Below are 21503 nucleotides of genomic sequence, written 5' to 3'. Positions count from 1 at the left end.
AAGCCTAACTTTCTAACTTTAGCTAGAAATCAAATGGTCACGCACTACAAAGACAAGTTGTTCCAAATAGTCTCTCATGTACTCGATCATAGTCACTACATACCTTAAAATATAGAGGCTACCCTGGCATAGTATGATTTTTAACATTTGGCACATTATCAATCCACATTTTAATAGCTTTTTAAAACTGAGTTCAAATGATACAGAACAAAAAAAAAGCACAAAAAGCTACGGGCTTGGGAGGTGGGGGAAAGATACGAACTGTCAGCGACTCAAGCTACAAACTAAACTCATAGTCCATGAAGGTCACCGCCACTGAAAATCCAGGTAAGAAAAAAGTTCTTGTACATCTGATGATTGTAGATATTAGTCTGATCTCATTTCTAGGTGTTTCCCAAACTTGCATTAATATAGAGTGTGACACTGAAATATCATTTTGGTTATTTGGTACAGTTAAATACAGTGGAAAGCCATATACCTACCAACAATCATCGTCAAACTGAACAGGACAATGATGTGACATTTACCAAAAGGGAGTGACTGTGATCAGTGAAAATACCGCACTAAACATTAGCGGACCCACTCATTTTACAGGCAGTTTTGTTATGTCAGCATTTATTCAAAATGAAATGGAGACACAAAAAGAATTAACCTAAAAACTGAAAGTAATTTCCCCCACCTAGATTAACAAATTTCTCTTTCAAAGCTAGTGATCTCTCAAGTCCAACATGCTTGTCACAATTCATTTCTCATCTGCCTATGTGCATTGCAAAATTTAGAGGGGATGTCAATTTCATAACTCCAAAACCTACAGAATGTAATTATGCTAACTACGTCACAGTTCCATATATCATTTTGGTTAGACAACAGGCACCACGGAATTGTTACAGCACAGGAGGCAGCCATTCGGCCCATCATGTCTGCACTGGCTCTCCGAGTGAGTAATTCACTGAGTGCCATTCCCCTGCCTTCTCCCCATAACCCTGCACATTCTTCCTTTTCAGATAACTATCCAATTCCTTTTGAATGCCTTGATTGAACCTACCTGCACCACACTCTCAGGCAGTGTATTCCAGATCCTAATCACTCACTGCGTGGCAAAAGAAGCAATGGCAACATGAGGAAAAACTTTTCAAATTACCTTAAATCTGTGCCCTCTCGTTCTTGATCCTCATGAGTGGGAAGTTGTTCCCCATCTACTCTGTCCAGGCCCCCCATGATTTTGAATGCCTCTATCAAAACTCCCCTCAATCTTCTCCAAGGAAAACAGTCCCAACTTCTCCAATCTATCTTCGTAAACAAAGTTCCTCATCCCTGGAACTATTGGCTCCAACTACTCACATCTTTCCTTAAATGCAGCGCCCAGAACCGGAAGCAATTCTCCAGTTGAGGCCGAACCAGTGTTCTCCACAGGTTTAACATAACCTCCTTGCTCTTGCACACTATGCCCCTATTAATAAATACTGTATGGTTTATTAACTGCTCTCTCAACCTGTCCTGCCACCTTCAATGACTTATGCACATCTCCACCCCAGGTCCCTCTGCTCTTGCACTCCAATTAGACTTGTACCCTTAATTTTTTTTATTGTCTCTCCATGTTCTTCCTTCCAAAATGAATCAATTCATGCTTTGCTGCATTAAACCTCATCTGCCACTTGTCCACCCATTCCACCAACTTGTCTATACCCGTTTGACGTACCACACTATCTTCCTCACAGTTCACAATTGTTCCAAGTTTTGTTTCATCTGCAAAATTTTGAAACTGTGCCCTATACACTAAGGTCTAGGTCATTAATATATATCAGGAAAAGCAAGGTTCCCAACATTGACCCCTGGGGAACTCAGTACAAACCTTCTTCCAGTCCGAAAAACATCCATTAACCACTACTCTCTGTTTCCTATCACTCAGCCAATTTCACATCCATGTTGCGACTGTCCCTTTTATTCCATGAGCTATAACTTTGCTCACAAGTCTGTTGTGCAGTACTGTATCAAATGCCTTTTGGAAGTCCACATACACTCACATCAACAGCATTACCCTCACCAACCATCTCTGTTACTTCTTCAAAAAAACACCAGTAAATTAGTTAAATACTATTTTCCCTTAACAAATCCATGCTGACTTTCCTTAATTAACCCGCATTTGTCCAAGTGACTGTTAATTCTGTCCTGAATTATTGTTTCTATAAGTTTCCCTACCACCGAAGTTAAACGGACTGGCCTATAGTTGCTGGGCTTATCTTTAGACCCTTTTTTGAACAAGGGTGGAAACATTTGCAATTTTCTAGTCCTCTGGCACCACCCCTGAATCTAAGGAAGACTGAAAAATTATGGCCAGTGCCTCCACAATTTCCACTTTCACTTCCCTCAATATCCTTTGATGTATCTCATCCTGGCTCGGTGTTCTATCTACCTTTCGTACAGACAGCATATCCCACACCTCCTCTATCAATTTTAAATCCTTCTATGTATTAATTAACCCCTCTTTCACAGTGACCTGGTCAGATCATCTACCTTGATAAAGACAAATGCAAAGTATTCATTTAATACCTCAGCTATGCCTCCTGCCTCCATGCATAGATCCCCTTGTTGGTTCCAAATTGGCCCCCTCCTCCTTTTACCATATTTTTACTATTTATATGTTGAGAGAAGCCTTTGAGATTCCCTTTTATGTTGGCTGCCAGTCTCTTTTCATACTCTCTCTTTGCTTCTCTTACTTGCTTTTCCACTTCCCCTTTGAATCTTCTATATTCAGCTTGATTCTCCATTGAATTATCTACCTGTCTTTTGTCATAAGCACATTTCTTCTTCTTTACCTTAATTTCTCTCTCTTTTGTCATTCAGGGAGTTCTGGATGTGTTAGTCCTATCTTTCTCTTTCGTGGGAATATACCTTAACTGTACCTGAAATATCTCCTCTTTGAAGGTAGTCCATTTTTCAGGTTCTGTTTTTCCTGCCAACTTTTGATTCCAATTTTGATTCTCTCTCCACAGATGCGACTGAGTATTTCCGGCACTTTCCGTTCTCATTTCAGAGTTCCAGCATCCACAGTATTTTGCTCTTATTTGACTCCAATTTATCTGGCCCAGATCCATTCTTATCCCATTGAAGTTCACTTTCCCCCAGTTCAGTATTCTTATACTGGACTGTTCTTTGTCCTTTTCTTTAGTCAACCTAAACCGTATGATACGGTGATCACTGTTCCCTAAATGGCCTCCTACCGACACTTGATCCACCTCATTCCCGGGGGGGGGGGGGAAATGAGAGACAGACAGAGAGACAGACAGAGAGACAGACAGAGAGACAGAGAGAGAGACAGAGAGAGAGACAGAGAGAGAGACAGAGAGAGAGACAGAGAGAGAGAGAAGCGGGGGCGGGGGTGTGAAGAGAGAAGCAGGGAGGAGAAGAGAAGCAGGAAGAGAAGCGGGGATCGTGGGGGGCGGGGAAGAGAGAAGCGGGGATGTGGCGGGGGGAGGAGGAGGGGAAGCAGGGTAAAGTGAAACAGCGATTGAAGCCGCTTTCCAAAACTTGCACTGGAGGCTGACGTCCATTGCACGATGTATTCGCGCACATTAGCTGACAAGGCTTCAGTGCATTGTGCACTCACACAATATGTGCAGATTGGACCACAGTGATGGCTTCAGCTCCTGGCTGCATTGTCAGATGACACTCCAGATAACAGAAGTCCCCCATTATAACTACTCTAGAATTCTTGCACTTCTCTAATTTCTTCGAAAATTTGTTCCTCCACATCTTTCCCACTATCTATCTGGTGGCCTAGAGACTAAACTGCACCATTTTTTGTTCCTTAGCTCTAGCCAAATAGATTTTGTCCTTGACCCATCTGGGACATCCTCACTCTCCAGCACTGCAATGCTCTCCTTAATCAATACTGCCACCCCTCCCCTTTTTCTTCCTTTCCCATCTTTCCTGAACACCTTGTATCCAACAATATTTAATACCCAGTCTTGCTCTTCTTTGAGCCAGGTCTGTTATAGCCACAACATATTTCCACGTGGCTCTCTGCGCCTGTAACTCATCAATCTTATTTACCACACTCTGTGCATTCGCATACATGCACGGTAACACTGATTCAGACTTTACTACTTTCTCCCTTAGTCTGCCCCCACCTAATAACTTATTATTCCCTACGCTAGTGCGGTCTCTCCCAATATTCTGTGCACCTTGCTGCACCGATTCAGAACTTGTAATGATGTCTACATAAAAGCTACTTGGAGCCAAAACTGACTTAAGAATAGACTGCAACAAGAATAGAGTTTTGGGGTGTCACAATGGATCAGATTTTGCTGGCGTGGGGCATCCTGCGGCATGGTTAGACTTGTTTGTGCATGCTTAGGTTTTAAGAATTTCCACTCAAAGTTGCTGGAAGTGCGCGCTGATAATAGCAGAGTGAGGACAACAGAACTTGGTGAATAACAGGACAGTGTTATTTCCTTAACTAATAAGATTTAAGGATTGAGAAATAAACAGGAGGACTGAGAAAGAAGATGAATTAAAGTGGGTGAACTCAATGTCAAATTAATTAGAAAAAAAGAGAAATAAAGGGAGGGAAAAGACGACTGGATTGAGAGAGAGAAAAAAAAAGTTAATTTGAAGAAAAACTCCCCAAACATAGTGCTGTCATCATCCAGTATAATTGAATGCTCCCTCCTCATACTAGGCAGAAATGAAATTCGTACTATATCAGCAATAAACTTTTTTATTTCTTTGGGGGGATGTGGGCGTCGCTAGCTCGGCCAACATTTATTGCTCATCCCTAATTGCCCTCGAGAAGGTGGTGGTGAGCTGCCTTCTTGAACCACTGCAGTCTTTACAGCCTAAGGCTGCCATCTTCAGCCCGCATACAAAGGAGCCTATAGGGACCCAACTTGAATCACTGCATACAAACACATTCACCTGCACAACTGCAAATTCTATCTGCGACTCAGCAAATAAACAAGTCACTATTTTAATCATCTTTGGTCTCCCTTATGATCCAATTTTTGAAAAGAGCAGTCTTAAAGTGCAGTAAAGCCAAGGTATAAAAATATCACTAAAATAATAGCAAAATACTACGGATGCTGGAACTCTGAAATGAGAACAGAAAGTGCCGGAAATACTCAGGTCTGGCAGCATCTGTGGAGAGAGAAGCAAAGTTAACGTTTCACGTTTGCACTCCTTCATCAGAACTGGCAAAAGTTAGAAATGTAACAGTCTTTGAGCAAGTGCGGGGGGGGGGGGGGGGGGTGGAAAGAAGGGGTGAAGTCCAACAAGGAAGGAAGGACTGTGATAGGATGGAGGGAGGAAGAGATTAAATGACAGATGTCATGGAACAGGATACAAATGGAGTGCGAAATAGTTGTAGTGAAGACAAAGCATGAGTCCAGAGAGAGTGCTAATGGCAGTATAATGAACAGGTTTGTATGAAAGCAAAAACATGAAAAATAAGTTTAAGACTAGCACATGGTTAAAAAAAAATAAATTAAATATATATAAAAAAGTAAAAACAAACAAAAAATAATGTGGATCACAGTCTGAAATTATTGAACTCAATATAGAGTTCAGAAGGGTGCTCATGCCCACATTTCTGTCCTTGGCCTGCTACAGTGTTCCAGTGATTATCAACGCAAACTCGAGGAACAGCAAGTCATCTTCCGATTAGGCTTCTGACTCAATATTTATTTTTAACATTTTAAAAATATTTGTGTATAATTTTTTAATTTTATTATTTTTTAACCATGTCTTACTTATTTTTCATGTTTTTGCTTTTGTACAGATCTGCTCATTATACTGCCATTAGCACTCTTGCTTTGTCTTTTGCTACAATTGTATAGCACTCCATTTGCATTATGTTCCATGACATCTGTCATTTAACCTTTCCCCCCTCCGTCCTATCACAGTCCTTCCTTCTTGTTCTACTTCCCGCCTCCCACTTGCTCAAAGTCTGTCACATTTCTAACTTTTGCAGTTCTGAAGGGACGCAAACCTGAAACATTAACTTTGTTTCTCTCTCCACAGATGCTGCCAGGCCCGCTGAGAATTTCCAGCGCTTTCTGTTCTCATTATAAAAATATCACCTTTTGTGTGTAAATAGCTGTTATAAAAATTGAGATACAGAGACAGGATTTGGCCACTCATGTTGTACTTAGTCAGTTGAATTCGTTGCATAAATTGGTCTGCAGTTTGTTCCACAGTCAGATGAATAATCTGCTTCAAATACTTACATAAGCAAGATGATACGTTATCAGTCAAAGGTTTTAACAAGGTATTTAGGATAATTTCAAAAATGGCTTTCTTCCAGGACTTAGGCAACATAAGTTTTCACCACAAAAGGAACCAACACTGTGACGATAATTAAACTGAAGCACACCATCAGATACAACTGAAGGCCTTTGCTATGCATTTTACTGTTAACCATTATTGTCCTGAAGAAACAAAGCACAGAGCTATTCACCTACTCATGCTAAGGCAAATTTCATCAATAGCCATAAACCTTCAAACAAAAATCCATGATTTCCACATTCAAAGCTCCATATTGATATCCAAAGCACTTTCTAGGTTAACAAAACCCACGTTTAATACACCATTTTATTAATGCTACTTACCAGAGTCATTCCTCAAATAGGATGACATGGCAGGAATAAGACAGGATTGGCTGAGCAGTTCCACAAGTACAGAGGGGAGGGCATTATTGTTTTGTCCTCTACTTTCACCAACCTGTACATCTCCAGATAAGGTGCTGCCCCCAGGATTTATGTAACTGGCAAGAACCTAAAATACAGCAGATAAACAGGAAAAAAATTACATTTGAAAGTGAAGAATAATAGACTTCGATCCCTCATTTTCTCCCATCTCAAAAGAATTCAACCTAAAGATTGCTAAAATATGCTGTAGAGAATATTTTTGGATAATGCTACACTTTTCAACTTTTGAATGTTATTCATTTAAATCTGAAAACATCAAGGTCAATTAAATCTGTGGTCAGGCAAAAAGGAAATAAACAACATCCAAATTGACTGCTGCTAGCATTACAGTGGGCGACTGAAAGACAGGATACAGAGGTTACCGATCATCCTGATACTGTGACCAGGAAGGAGTTAGGGGACGAAAGCCAAAGCAATGGCTTCAGTTTTCCCGATGTTCAGCTGGAGTAAGTTACAACTCAGGCTGACAGACTAGAGGCAGTCCAGGGGTCAACAGAGATGACGGAGCCATATCGTTGGATGTCACTGACACACAGGTGGAAGCTGATCTCATATCTGTGGTGATACCACCAAGGGGATGCATGCAGATGAAGGAAAAGAAGAGGGTTGGAGTGAAGGGAGACAAGGATGCACCCTTGGGGAATTCTGAAGCTGGTGGTGCAAGCGTGGGAAAAGTAGTTATTGCAAGAGATGCTCTGGTTACAAGTGGACAGGAAAAAAATGGAACCATGGAAGGGTAATCCCATGGAACTAGACTAATGTGACGAGACATTGGAGAAAGTATGTGATGGATTATTTTGAAGGCTGGGGAGAAGTCAATGAAGACAAAGAAGGATAATACACAATGATTATAGTCACAGAGAATGTTGGTCAGGTCTTTAGTTAGGGATCTGTTTTGATATTGAGAGGGGGCAAGGGAGATAAAAGTATATTCGAGAGCCATTAAGAGGAAAGTTAAGTTGGAGATAGGACAGTAGCCAGTAAGGACAGAGGGTTTGAGTTTTTTTTTGTAAAGTGTGGTGATTATAACAAAATTGAAAGGTAGGGGGTCTGTGCCTGAGGAGAGGGAACCATTTACAATGATCCTTGCTACTAGAGGTGCAGGGAGAGGGGTCTAAGAAGCTGGTTGACAGTAGAAAAAAAATGCACCTGTGTGATCTTTGCCCTCCATGATCCTGGAATAACGGGCCATTTTTGGTACAGGTGAGTGAGGTCCAGTAGAGCTTGATGTGGACAGGTCAGACCTGGGGATAAGTTGGTAACCCACTATGTTTCATATTCAAAAATATAGAACAAAATCAGTCACCACTTACCTGCAGAAGACAGGTTACATGCTCCTCCTCCAGCCTCTGCTTGGTTAGGGCTTGTTCCACATCCCAGCCTGATGCAGTAGAACCTGTTCCAAAGCCTGTACCTTTGGCCCAATATAACTGCTGGTCTTCAGTGGAAGAGTTTGTGTGTGCGCTAGAAACTTGTGGCTGTTATAAAAAGAAGAAAAACAAAAAATTTACATGCCAGTCACGAACAAAAGACGCAATTATAGTCCAGAGAGACAAAAAATTGTATACACAAATATACCTTTTATCTGACAAGGTATTCAGAGTATATACATTGGCAGGCACATGCCTGGTCCTAAATAAAAACAAAGAGTGCTGGAAAATACTCAGCAGATCCGGTAGCATCTGTGAAGAGAGAAGCAAAGTTAATGTCCCAGGACAGTGACCTTTCATCAGAATCGGCAAAGGTTGGAAATGTAATAGGTTTTAAGCAAATAAAGTGGGGGTGGGGCAAAAGAGAACAAAAGGGAAGGTGTTGTTAGGACAGAGGGTCACAGAGAATAACTGACAAGGAGGTCATGGCGCAAAGGCAAAGAGTGTGTTAAATGACAGAATAATGAAAGCCCTAGCCAAAAGCACAAACATGAAAAAAAAGAGTGGGCAGGGACGTGGTTAGAAAATTACATGATGAAACAAATTAAAATAAAATGAAATAAAAATAAATAAAAAGTAAAACCAGAAATAAAAAGGGGGGGGGGGGGGGCAGTCATACTCTGAAATTATTGAACTCAATGTTCAGTCCAGCAGGCTGCAGCATGCCTAATCAGTAAATGAGATGCTGTTCCTCGAGCTTGCGTTGAAGTTCACTGGAACACTGCAGCAAGCCCAGGACAGAGATGTGGGCATGAGAGCAGCGGATGTGTTGAAATGGCAAGCGACAGGAAGCTCGGGGTCATGTTTTCGGATGAGCAGAGGGGTTCCACAAAGCGGTTTACCTAATCTGCATTTGGTCTCCCCCAATGTAGAGGAGACTACATTGTGAGCAGCGAATACAGTATACTAAATTGAACGAAGAACAAGTAAATCACTGCTTCATCTGAAAGGAGTGTTTGGGGCCTTGGATAATGAGGAGAGAGGAGGGATAAGGGCAGGTTTACACATCCTGCAATTGCATGGAAAGGTGCCGTGGGAAGGGGACGAGGTGTCAGGGGTAATGGAGGAGTGGACCAGGGTGTCGTGGAGGAAACGATCCCTTTGGAATGTTGACAGGGGAGGGGAGGGGAAGATGAGTTTGGTGGCGGCATCACGCTGAACGTGGTGGAAATGGTGGAGGATGATCGGGTGGTAAGTGAGGACAAAGGGAACCCTGTCGCGGTTCTGGGAGGGAGGGTAAGGGGTGAGGGCAGAGGTACGGGAAATAGGCCGGAAACGGTTGAGGGCCCGGTCAACCACAGTGGGGGGGGGGGGGGGGGGGGGGAGGGGGGGGGAATCCTCGGTTCAGGAAAAGGAAGACATATCAGAGGCGCTGCTGTGGAAGGTTGCATCATCAGAGCAGAAGCGTCGGAGACGGAGAAACAAAGAGAATGGAAAGCAGTCCTTATAGGAGGCAGAGTGCGAGGTAGTGTAGTCAGTCAAGGTAGCCGTGGGAGTCAGTGGGCTGATAATGAATATTAGTAGACAGCCTATCCCCAGAGTTGGAAGCAGAGAAGTCGAGGAAGGGAAGGAAAGTGTCGAAGATGGACCATGCAAAGGTGAGAGAAGGGTGGAAATTGGAAGCAAAGTTGATAAAGTTTTCCAGTTTGGGGAAACGGCACCAATACAGTCATCAATGTACCGGAAAAAGAGTTGGGGGAGGGGGCCTTAGTAGGACTAGAACAAGGAATGTTCAACATATCCCACAAAAGACAGGCATAACTAGTACCCATGCAGGTACCCATAGCAACACCTGGTGCTGCCTGGTCCTGCTCTTTGACTATTTCCCCCACCATTACCCCCCACCTCACCCAATAGGAATTTATTTTCTATAGGAAGCCCTGATGCAAACAACAATTGGATCCAAACTTGTTTGGTCTACTCAGGAGATTAGCAGACTGCCTAAATGTCTGTTAAATGGAAACCATCAAAATACCTATTTCTATTTTCACTTGCTATGGGGTTAAGTAAATTCACAATTGATGTCAACCCATGTATAAAACTTCATATACACATTAGCTCAGTGAAACACTACATGCATAATATCATGGTATAACCTGAAAGCAGAATATAAATAAGTCATTAACCCAACAGTTTCTGCATTTAAAAACATTTTCATTTGTCTGAAGCCTCCTGAAACATTGTGATGCAGTAAGGGGCGATAGAAATGCAAGAATTTACTATGACATTTCTAAAAATTGATAATTTCAGTCACAGTTCTTAAAGCCTTAGGATTAAGACTTTCACATCAAACCTCTTCAAATTGTTTATATGGAAATTATATTTAGTTACAATCACGCCCCAATCATGTCTCTTGCCAACAGAAGTACAAAATAAAAATTGAACCAATGCAAAATTTGGCTCCAGTACACCACAACTCAAAACCTATTTTATGGGTTTTGAAATGTCAGAATCTTGCAACATGGTATGAGTATGTTTGTTTCTACCATCTTAAACCATGGCAAGGCTAGAAGCAAAGTCAGTATTAGCCAAGAAACACTGTTGCAACGAGCCCATTGCACCAACTACCTACCATTAACAGTTTAAGGGTTGCATTAGCAATATGGGCTCCTCAGTCTATTCACATAAAGTAATCCAAAAAATTCTAAAATAAATACAGATAAACCAGCATGGGGTAGTGCTGAGTTTGTGATTTTTAATGCACAGAGGACTCATGCAAAGGGAAGGACCCAAAAGACCCCACTAACTGCAATACAAGCTGGGTAGGAGTACTTTGATTTTTCAGTATGTGGACATTTCTTTTGGTCCAGTATCTTTTTCTCATTCCTGTCTGGACCACAAATTGTTCAGTTGTTACTGCCAAAATGAAGCTGTATTCCAATATAGAATGACAAATGCTATACATCTGACTTGAGGGAAAATTACAGCCAAAGCTAAAGCCATTAAGAAAAGTCACATTACAGGATCCACAATTATGGAATAAAGAATAAAAATCAAAAATTTACTATCCAACAAACTGCAAGCATATTATTTATAATTATGAACTAATTACCTCATCCACCACCTTAAACATTCACTCTTAACTCACCAAGATTTCTTTGATAATACCTCCCAAGCCCACGACCTCTATCAATTAAGAGAGCACCAAGGTGCATGGGCACACCTCCAAGTTACACACCATCCTGACTTGGAAATACATCACCTTTCCTAGGTCAAAATCCTGTGGGTGCACCTACCTCACCCTGACTGTAGTGTTTCAAGAAAGGAGTTCATCGCCGCCTTCTCAAGGGCAATTAGGGGTGGGCAATAAATGCTGGTCTTGCCAATGATGTCCACATCCCATTCATAGGAAAATGTTATGTGGATGCTGCTCAATTGAGGGGTTTGGATATGAACCCTTCACATGCTTTAATTTGTTTTAAAAATCACTATATTCAGTGAAGAGCTACCCCTTCATATTAGGTCAACTGAACAGATGTAGTTAAAAACTGCATTTCATATATAACCTTAGGCTGAGCTCACCTCTGTCTGGTTGGCACCTGCATTGGGCACTCTTGGGGCATGGTGGCTTAGTGCAGAGAGGCAAGCCAGAATAAGATGAATTGCTCCAATCTCCAAAGCCATCCGCCGAAGGAGAACTCCATCATCAGTAGTCAATGGTGTGGTACTGAATAAAGTGCACAGAACATGGAATGGAAGTGTAGGAAGAACATTTGCTGATGGGGACTGTAGTATGTGACCTGAAAATAAGAGAGAGAAAATGGGCATGATTTAAAACTCTTATACTGACTCAATGTCTGACAAAAAAAATTTAAATGACAATTCCTTTTCAGAAATTGGAGTTTATAATATGCAACTTATCACTAATATTTATACGTGTGGCACAAGAACACTATACCACTGAGTTTAACTTACTCAAAAATGCTGTTCAAACACAAATGTTTTCATAAAGACACTTAATAGTTCTACTGATTACAACATGCAATTCTGTAAAACTACTAGTGACTGCAAGTATTGGGAACTTATATGATTACGTTAACGATCTAAGAATGAGTTATGGGCAACAAAACTTGCATTACATTCAGTGTGCATAACAATGAATGTGGACCTCAAGTCATACGTACTGCCTTCACCATCATCAGTTACGCCTAACACCAATCTTAGCAAGCACTGAGCATGTTTCCTTTCTTTGAGGAGTACTTCTGCATATCCTGGTAAACGGAGGAAAAGTCCAAAGGCAGCAAGAGAATGTGCTGGGATGGGAGACATTGCTGGAACGGTTGATTTGATTGGTGGTGGCTCTGCAGTTATGGTTTCAGGAGCCTCGTAGACTAATTCACCAGACTGTTCTATGGTAACCCATTCAAATTGTTCGTTGTCCTTTGGCTTTTCTTGCGAAGTGGAGGTTACCACTGGAGCACTCACCTAAAGCATAAACAGAAGTCATCACATCTTAACTTCAAAAATATGCATCAAATCAATTGTTGAATTTTAGCCTCTTTCAGAATCCCCAATTTTCAGGCTCTGGGTCAGAAAGATCCTACAAATTGGGCTTCAGCTGATGACGATCCCATCAGCTAGTTAAGTCATCTTCAAATTTACCAGCAAATTATACCTATGATTTTGAAGATTCAGTTTGCTCTACATCTAGTTTCTATTAACTTGGCTAGTAGAAGCAATTCACCAGTATTAATAAAAAGATTTTAATTGAAAGCTAAGAAGTTATTTTTTTACAGTCCTTCAGAACTACTGTTCCTTAGCTTGTAATGCACTTGAATAACAATAGATAAGTCATTTTAGGTTCAGCCTAAGATTTTGATAACCGAAGTTGTCCTTGAGTAGACAGACAACAGTAAAGACAGAGGATGGTGGTGTTGGCTATGGGGCAGTCTATTTAGAAATTGAAAATATGGTACAATAGTACGAGAACATATAATAAAGTCAGTATTGTTTCAACACTTACAACAGTTTGAAAGTGGGCATAGATTAAAAAAAGCTCCCTGTGAATGTTACCAAACTAAAGGTGTGGGGATGGCTAACAAAAGAAACATAAAAATCTGTTGCCATTAGAATCAGAGTTGTTAATATAATGGTTTTGAAATTAAGTGACACCAGTAAAACTATTTGATCATGGGCAGTATTGTTGAATGACTGTTTTGTGCAGGGGCGGGGGGTTGAGGGGCAGTGGGGGTGGGGTTAAGAGAGAAGACCCAACAGATGTGGCCTCTAACGTAAGGAACATGAAATGAATGATGCAGCAATTAGGTGAACCAAGGTTTAGGTTTAAGACCCTGCAGAGTGTGGAGCACAAAGTGATGGGGAACAGTCCGCTTAGCCTAACTGAGTGCTAAAGTCAGGAACTTGGTGCAAATGGGATCTCTCTGGTAAGTATTTCTTAAACTGTAATTTAGATTAACATTTGGAATTTGACTGAGAACTTTAAAACTGCAAAAGAAACTGGAAACTAATTAAGATACCTAGTTAGCAGAAAGTGCCAGTAAGAGGCAGTTAACTGTCAATCAGCCTGTCAGGTTGCCTGAATAAGTAAGTGTTAAATTACTGTAGCAGGAAGCTGACGTAGCAGTTGTAACTTGAGTGAGGGACATAAATGCTCTATATAAGTAGACGATGTTTGCTACTGCACTGAGTGATCAGAGAGCAAAGTGCTTCACTTAACTGAGTGGTAAAGTCAGGAATTTGGTGCAAGTGGGAATTTACTGCAGAGGGGGAAGTAGGTGCTGCTTTTTATTCTTTTTGTTTTACTTCCAGTAGCTGGTGAGTATCCTTCCTTTGTCTCCAAGCTAGGGAACTGTAACTTGCTATTACTGTGCTAAACTAGATAGGGGACAGTACAGTCAGGGGATAGATACTATTCTCTGCAGCCATGACCGGGAGTTCCGAAAGTTGTGCTGCCTGCCTGGTGCAAGGTTTAAGGACATCTGCTCATGGCTGGAGGGAGAGGGCGAGGGGGAGGATCAGTTGTTGTGATCCACATAGGAACCAACAACATAGGTAGAACTAGGAATGATGTTTGAGGAGTTCGGGTCCAAATTAAAATGAAGAACCTCAAAGGTAGTATTATTCTCTGGATTACCAGAGCCATGTGCCAACTGGCATAGGGTCAAACTGATTAGAGAATTAAATAAGTGGTTCAAAGTGTGGTGTGAGAAGCAGGGGTTGCGATTCATGGGGCACTGACACCAGTACTCGGGTAAGAGGGAGCTGTTCTATTGGGATGGGCTCCACGTAAACCGGTCTGGGATCAGTGTGCTGGCAAATCATAACTAGGCCTGTGGATAGGGCCTTAAACTAAAAGTGGGGGGGTGGGGGGAGGTCAGATGAAGGGAGATTTAGAAGTCTAAAGCGAAAGGTCGAGGCCATAGAGCAGTGTAGTGATTTGGGTAAAGACAAGCAGAGTGGGAGACGAAGGGACAGAGTTTAACAGCAATAGTGCATCAGCGAATAAGGTCCATGCAAAGAATAGTAGTTTAAAAAAATTAAAAGCTCTATCCGAATGTGCAAAGCATTTGCAATAAGATGGATGAATTAGCGGCACATAGAGAACTATTCGCCATTAGAGATATGGTTACAAGATGACCAGCGTTGGGAAATAAATATTCCAGGGTACACAACATTTCAAAAAGACAGGACAGAATGGAAAAGGAGGAGAAGTAGCCCTCATAGTAAAAGATGACATAAGGTCAGTAGTGAGAAAAGGATCTTGGCTCAGAAAATCAGGAAGTAGAATCAAAATGGGGAGATTAGGAATAACAAGGGTCAGAAAATGCTGGCGGGAAAGGTTTGCAGGCCTCCTAGTTATACCGTTGGACAGAGTATTAAGCAAGAAATAATTGGAGTTTGTAACAAAAGCAATTTAATAATTGAGGGTCTTTAATTTTGATAAAGACTGGACAAATCAAATTGGTAAAGGTAGTCTGGAAGATGGGTTTGCAGAATGCTTTTGAAACAATTTCCTGGAACAATATGTAGTAGAACCAACTAGGGATAAAGCTATTTTAGATCTGGTATTGTGCAACGAGTCAGGTTTAATTAGTAATTGCGTAGCAAAAGATTTTTTTGGGAAAAAGTGATAATACAATTGAATTCCACATCAAGTTAGAAAATGACATACTGCAGCCCCAAACAAGAATTTTAAACTTAAAGTCAACTGCACAGGTGTAAGGGGAGAGCTGGCCACGGTTGATGAGGTAAATAGACTAAAAGGTATGGTGGGATATAAAACAGTGGGGAACTTTTAAAGAAACAATTCAAACTGTTCAACAAAATACATTCCATTAAAAAACAAAAATTCAGCAAGAAAGATCCATCCATGAATTACTGTGCAAGTTAATGATAGTACTGGATTCAAAGAAGAGGCTTATAATATTGCAAAGAATAGAAGCAAGCCTGATGATTGATAGTGTTTTAGATACCAGCAAAGGCCAATCAAAAACTGATAAAAAGGTAAAAAATAGAATGAGTAAACTAGCCAGGTATAGATAAACAGATCGTAAAAGTTTTTTTTTCATTTCATGGGATGTGAGTGTTGCTGGTTTGTTGCCCATCCCTAATTGCCCTTGAGGAGGCAGTGGTGAGCTGCCTTCTTGAAACGCTGCAGTCAATAAGTAAAAAAACCAGACGGATCACCTGGCATCGACCTCAGCACTGGAAACAACAACGGCAAACCCAGCCCTGTCGACCCTGCAAAGTCCTCCTTAGTAACATCTTGGGGCTTGTGCCAAAGTTGGGAGAGCTGTCCTACAGACTAGTCAAGCAACAGCCCAACACAGTCATACTCACCGAATCATACCTCACAATGTCCCAGACACCTCCATTACCATCCCTGGGTATGTTCTGTCCCACCGGCAGGACAGACCCAGCAGAAGTGGCGGCACAGTGGTATAGAGTCAGGAGAGTGTTGTCCTGGAAGTCCTCAACATCGACTCCAGACCCCATGAAGTCTCATGGCATGGCACTCACAAAATCATAGTATTATCAGACAAAATCAACATGGTTTCACAAAAGGGAAATCATGTTTAACAAATTTAGAGTTTTTTCAGGATGTAATGAGCAGGGTAGTTAAAGGGGAACCAGCAGATGTAGTATTCTTGGATTTCCAAAAGGCGAATATATAAGAAAAGGGCTCATGGAGTTGGGAGTAATGTATTAGCATGGATGCAGGATTGGTTAATGGAATATTATTAGGAATAAACTATTACAAATTATTAGGATTATTATTATTAGGAATAAACCAGGCATTTTCAAGTTGGGAGGCTGTAAATAGTGGAGTGCTGCAAGGATCAATGCTGGGGCATTGAAGAAACAGAATAATGTATCTCATTGTTAAGGTGCTTTGTAAAAACAAAAAAGCTGCAAATATCTTTGGATGCAGTATGTAAATATTAGTTTTTCTTTGAACTGAGCAATAGTGTGCCAGCTGGACTTGCTCAAGGTTTCCTGCTCTTGTAGACTCAAAAACTGGAACATTGCTGATAAACTCCAGCAACTAAAAATATAGTAAGGGCAGCGTGTTGCAGTTGCTTCATTGCCCTCAGTCTACAGAGAAGGCAGATAAGGCGGCACAGTGGCGCAGTGGTTAGCACCGCAGCCTCACCGCTCCAGCGACCCGGGTTCAATTCTGGATACTGCCTGTGTGGAGTTTGCAAGTTCTCCCTGTGTGTGTGTGGGTTTTGTCCGGGTGCATCGGTTTCCTCCCACGTGCCAAAGACTTGCAGGTTGATAGGTAAATTGGCCATTAGCAATTGCCCCTAGTAGAGGTAGGTGGTAGGGAAATATAGGGACAGGTGGGGATGTGGTAGGAATATGGAATTAGTATAGGATTAGTATAAATGGGTGGTTGATGGTTGGCACAGACTCGGTGGGCCGAAGGGCCTGTTTCAGTGCTGTATCTCTAAATAAAAAATTAAAAAATTTTTGCCGACAACATAAAGCTAGGAGGGACTCAGCTGTTGGGGGAACAGAGGCTGCAAAAAGATATAGACAGGTTAAGTGATTGGGCAACTAGGTGGATGGTGTATAATGTGGGGAAGTGTAAGGTTATTCACTTTGGTAGTTTAGAACAGAAAAGCAGAACAAACTTCTGAATGTTGATGTTCAGAGAGATTTGGGTGCACTTGTACAATGAACACAAAGTTAGCATGCAGGTACAGCAAGCAACTAGGAAGGCAAATGACATGTTGGCCTTTATTTCAAGGGGATTGGAGTACAATAAGGAAGTCTTGCTACAACTGTACAAGGCTTTGGTGAGACCACACCTGGAGTACTGCACAGTTTTGGTCTCCATATTTAAAGGAAGGAGTACCTGCATTGAAGGCAGTACAGCAAAGGTTTACTAAATTGGTTCCTAGGATGAAAGGGTTGCCCTATTAGGAGAGGCTGAGTAAACTGGGCCTATTATATTGTCTACAGTTTAGAAGAATGAGAGGTGATCTCATTGAAATATACAAGATTTTGAAGGGAATTGGCAGGGTAGACACTGAGATGTTGTTTCCCCTGGCTGGGGAAATCTCGAACCCGAGGGCAGTCTCAGAATAAGGGTTCCATCATTTAGGGCTGAGATAAGGAGAAATTTCTTCATTCAGAGGGTTGTGAATCTTTGGAATTATCTACCCCAGAGGGTTGTGGATGCTCTGAGATAGACAGATTTTTAGTCTCAGGGAATCAAGGGATATGGGGAGCAGATGGGAAAGTAGAGTTGAGGCAAAAGATCAGCCATAATCATACTGAATGGCAGAGCAGGCTTGAAAGGCCATGTTCTGATCTACTCCTGCTCCTATTTCTTATGTAGGAGAAAGACAAAATTGATGGGAAATGAATAGTGTCACAATCTGAACAAATATCAAATAAATTTAAAAAGCAGACCTACAAGGGACCATTAAAATGGTTTTCTTCAATATAGGTAATCACACAATTCAGAGCACAGCTTTAACAGTCATATAATTTTGCAGAATATATGGATGATTGGAGGAACTAATTTAAATTGAGGGGTTCATGAGACACGACAGATGAGGGCAGCAAAGCTTTATTATTTTGCGGAAGCCATCTGGATCCAATTAAAATTACTCCACTCAACACTTAAAATTTTGAGATCAATGCTGACAAATGTAATATTGAAATTACATTCACTGAAAACTGTCTGCAAGGCCACAGAAAATTGACACGATTCCAGAAGGGCCCAAGTATATCATTTTATTAAACCCTTCTGTGTATCGGTCTTGATCTCACAACAGCCTCAATGTTTACTCTATTTCAGTGCTACAATGAGACCATGATTTTAAATATGAAAACAAATGCAGAAAGAGCAAACAGCTGTATTTTGATCTCTGATCCCATATCTGTTCTGGTGGCATTTAATACTGCATCTTCCTTTCTAGCACAGAACGTGGGCTTGAAGCAATGCAAGCTAGTAAAACGTAGCCTACTTCTTTAGGAAAATTGAGCAGAAGCAAACTGTTCCCAGGCTGGGTCGAAAACGGAGTCTGAAAATAGCATTAGAATGATAAAATTTGCACTTAGATTTCCTGTGTGTATATAATACACATGCTTTTAATCAATATATTACATAAATTACTAAAACATTATTCCCCAAAGTTAGTGAAACTATCCATTACATAATTTATAAATACTCTTGCTTTTCCAATATTTACCCTGCATCTGTTTGTTCAACACAATCTCAATAGCTAGTTTCATCATAAAAGCTGCTCATAAAAAATTAGTAAGTTGACTACATTTATCATCAACATCTACAACTGCAGCTGAATGTCAGCTGTAAAACAATTTTGCTTTCCATTGTAAACATTGCTGTACAACCAAATTCAAATATTTAAACTATAGTGAATTCAGTCATGTGATGAGCTTAATAATTGTCACCATCAATTGGAAATTCAAAGAGGCAATGCTTCTTCTGTTCATTTTCCAGAGGCTCAACTGGCATCCCCCTCAAGATTCAAAATGTTCGGGCAATAGCTTTTTAAATGTTATTTGACAGGGTACATCAATCTAAATCAAACATTCAGATGAACAGATTTTCTAAATCCTACTATTGGTCACATTATTATAGGAATCAGCAATTTTTACACCAATAACATTAGGATGTATTCCATATAGAATGCTCTATCATTTAGAAAATACATCAACTTTAATAGCTGATTGAGCCATTTGCCATTTAAAAATTCCAACTCGTGTCTCAAAAATATTTATTTACTTTAAGAAGGTTCTATTATAATCACATAATTCGACTGACAAGAACTTTTTACTCACTGTTGCAATACAATCCAAGCTTGAAAAGATTATAGCTGCTTCACCAAGCAAAAACTAAACTGCATCAAGTAGTAGCACGCTACAGTCAGGACAGCATTAAAACTTTTTTGACAAGATTCTGGGACAGACAGCAAAAAGTACTGAGCTGCATTACATGTTAGGAAAGGTTCAAAATGGGAGCACAGCTGCTAACTTTTTCAAATAAATTTTGACTAGTAAACTGCATATGGGCAGGAGAGTGCTGCTCCAAGCAAATTCCCACAGAGGGTTTTTTCCTATAAATTTGCTGTTTTTGAGTTCTTTTAGAACCAATGTTAACACTGGAACATGCTGCAACTTCAGTGAAAAATTTTAACCATGTCAAGTGCTGTGCTTCACGAGCTGAAAGTATATGCTGAATGTATTTAGGGGTAGGCGATGGTGTAGTGATAATGTCACTAGACAGATAACCTAGAGACCCAGGTTAATGCTCTGTGGACATCAGTTCGAATCCCACCACGGCAGGTGGTGAAATTTGAATTCAATCAATAAATCTGGAATTAAAATCTAGTCTACTGGTGATCATGAAACCATGATCAATTGTTGTAAAAACCCATCTGGTTCACTAATGTCCTTTAGGGAAGGAAATCTGCCATCCTTACCTGGTCTGGCCTACATGTGAATCCAGACCCACAGCAAAGTGGTTGACTCTTAAATGTCTTCTGAAATGGCCCAGCAAGTCACACAAGGACCATTAGGGATGGGCAATAAATGCTGGCCTAGCCAGCGACACCCACATCCCACGAATGAATAAAAAAAAAATGCAGAAAATTAACAATGTAGCACTCATCAGGGGTTAATCATATTGGGGTTCTGAACGCTTCCACTTTATATCCTCTTATGTTCCTGCTATGCCATTCATCAGCTGCCACAACCCTGACACTGTGCCCTCCCCCCGCCCCCCCACTAAGACGGAGGGCTGGCAACTTGCTCCCAGATCTCTTTCCGGGCACCTGGAACCAGCATGCACGAGGACGATTTTCCTCCCATTTCTCTTTCCTTCCTCCAGAGGAGTACTGAACTATTGACCCTCAGCAGGACAACAAACACCAAGAATTTATAGGTACAAACCCAAGGTCCAACATAATGGCGGCATAACTAGAGCAAAGTTATAGGTCAGCATGTCACCCTCCAACTGGAGGAAGTGCAAGTTTCCAAAGACTGGGAAAAGTCATGAACTAGAGATTGCAATCGCATCTGGTGTTTTACTAGAACATGCTGAAACTTTAAGTGCCTTGCAGGTCAGGTGAGTGTGATGAATGATTGCAGAATATAATCAGCAAAAATATCACTTACTTGCTGAATAACATCAGGATACAACATTGGCAGCCTTTCGGCAATGAGTGCTAGTCCACCCATGCCAGCAAACACTTGAAGTGGAGACTGGATAGGGTTAGTTTCCAGCAAAGACTCATCCAGGGCACTATCTATGCAGTCATCACTTGGTTGCAACACTTCGTCTTCAGGGCAGCTGGTCAGGCCATCCCCAAGTTCTGCATGAAACAGTGGATACAAATTAGCCTCCCAAAACATAAAAAATATAAAGCAATACTGCCACAGCAAGGAACTGGCATTGAATCCATCCATTCAAAGCTAGATAAGGAACGTTAACAAACTTGCACTGCAAAAGGTCATGTAACTGAGCAGCTATTACAGAAATACATTTAAAATACAATTAGGAGTCTGAAAACTTGATCAAAATTCTACGGCTATTTTGCAATGTCCCCAACTACGATTATAATTACATTGTAGACTGAAGTTTGATTGGAAAGCTGTGTTTTAGATCTAGTTTTTATTATCCAGACAGCTCCATGGTATAAATCAGACAGACTCCATTCATTAAGATGCTAAATTTAAACAAGCAATTTCAAACTGGTGAGCAGGTTGTTGCTAAGTTCCGCTTGATAGCACTGTTGACAACATCTTCCATCGCTCTGCTGATGATCGAGACTAGATTGAGATAGTGCAGTAATTCGCTGGATTGGATTTGTCCTGCTTTTTGTGAACAGGACATACCTGGGTGATTTTCCATATTGTCGGTTAGATGTCT

General features: G+C 41.0%; 1 protein-coding gene across 7 annotated transcripts in view; it reads right to left on the bottom strand.

Moving 5' to 3' along the window:
- birc6 (baculoviral IAP repeat containing 6) overlaps positions 1–21503 on the bottom strand; it is a 239843-nt gene that overhangs the window by 79324 nt on the left and 139016 nt on the right. For all 7 annotated transcript variants that reach the window (XM_068045333.1, XM_068045336.1, XM_068045335.1 and 4 more), the window contains 5 exons: positions 20750–20946; positions 12259–12559; positions 11657–11874; positions 8018–8182; positions 6606–6771 (listed from right to left, as the gene is read on the bottom strand). In XM_068045333.1, coding sequence (XP_067901434.1) covers positions 6606–6771; positions 8018–8182; positions 11657–11874; positions 12259–12559; positions 20750–20946 — 1047 coding nt within the window. The remainder of the gene's footprint in view (positions 1–6605; positions 6772–8017; positions 8183–11656; positions 11875–12258; positions 12560–20749; positions 20947–21503) is intronic.

This window comes from Heterodontus francisci, chromosome 13, assembly GCF_036365525.1.
Source record: "Heterodontus francisci isolate sHetFra1 chromosome 13, sHetFra1.hap1, whole genome shotgun sequence".
NCBI lineage: Eukaryota > Metazoa > Chordata > Chondrichthyes > Heterodontiformes > Heterodontidae > Heterodontus > Heterodontus francisci.
This window is presented reverse-complemented; position numbering and strand designations above follow the sequence as displayed.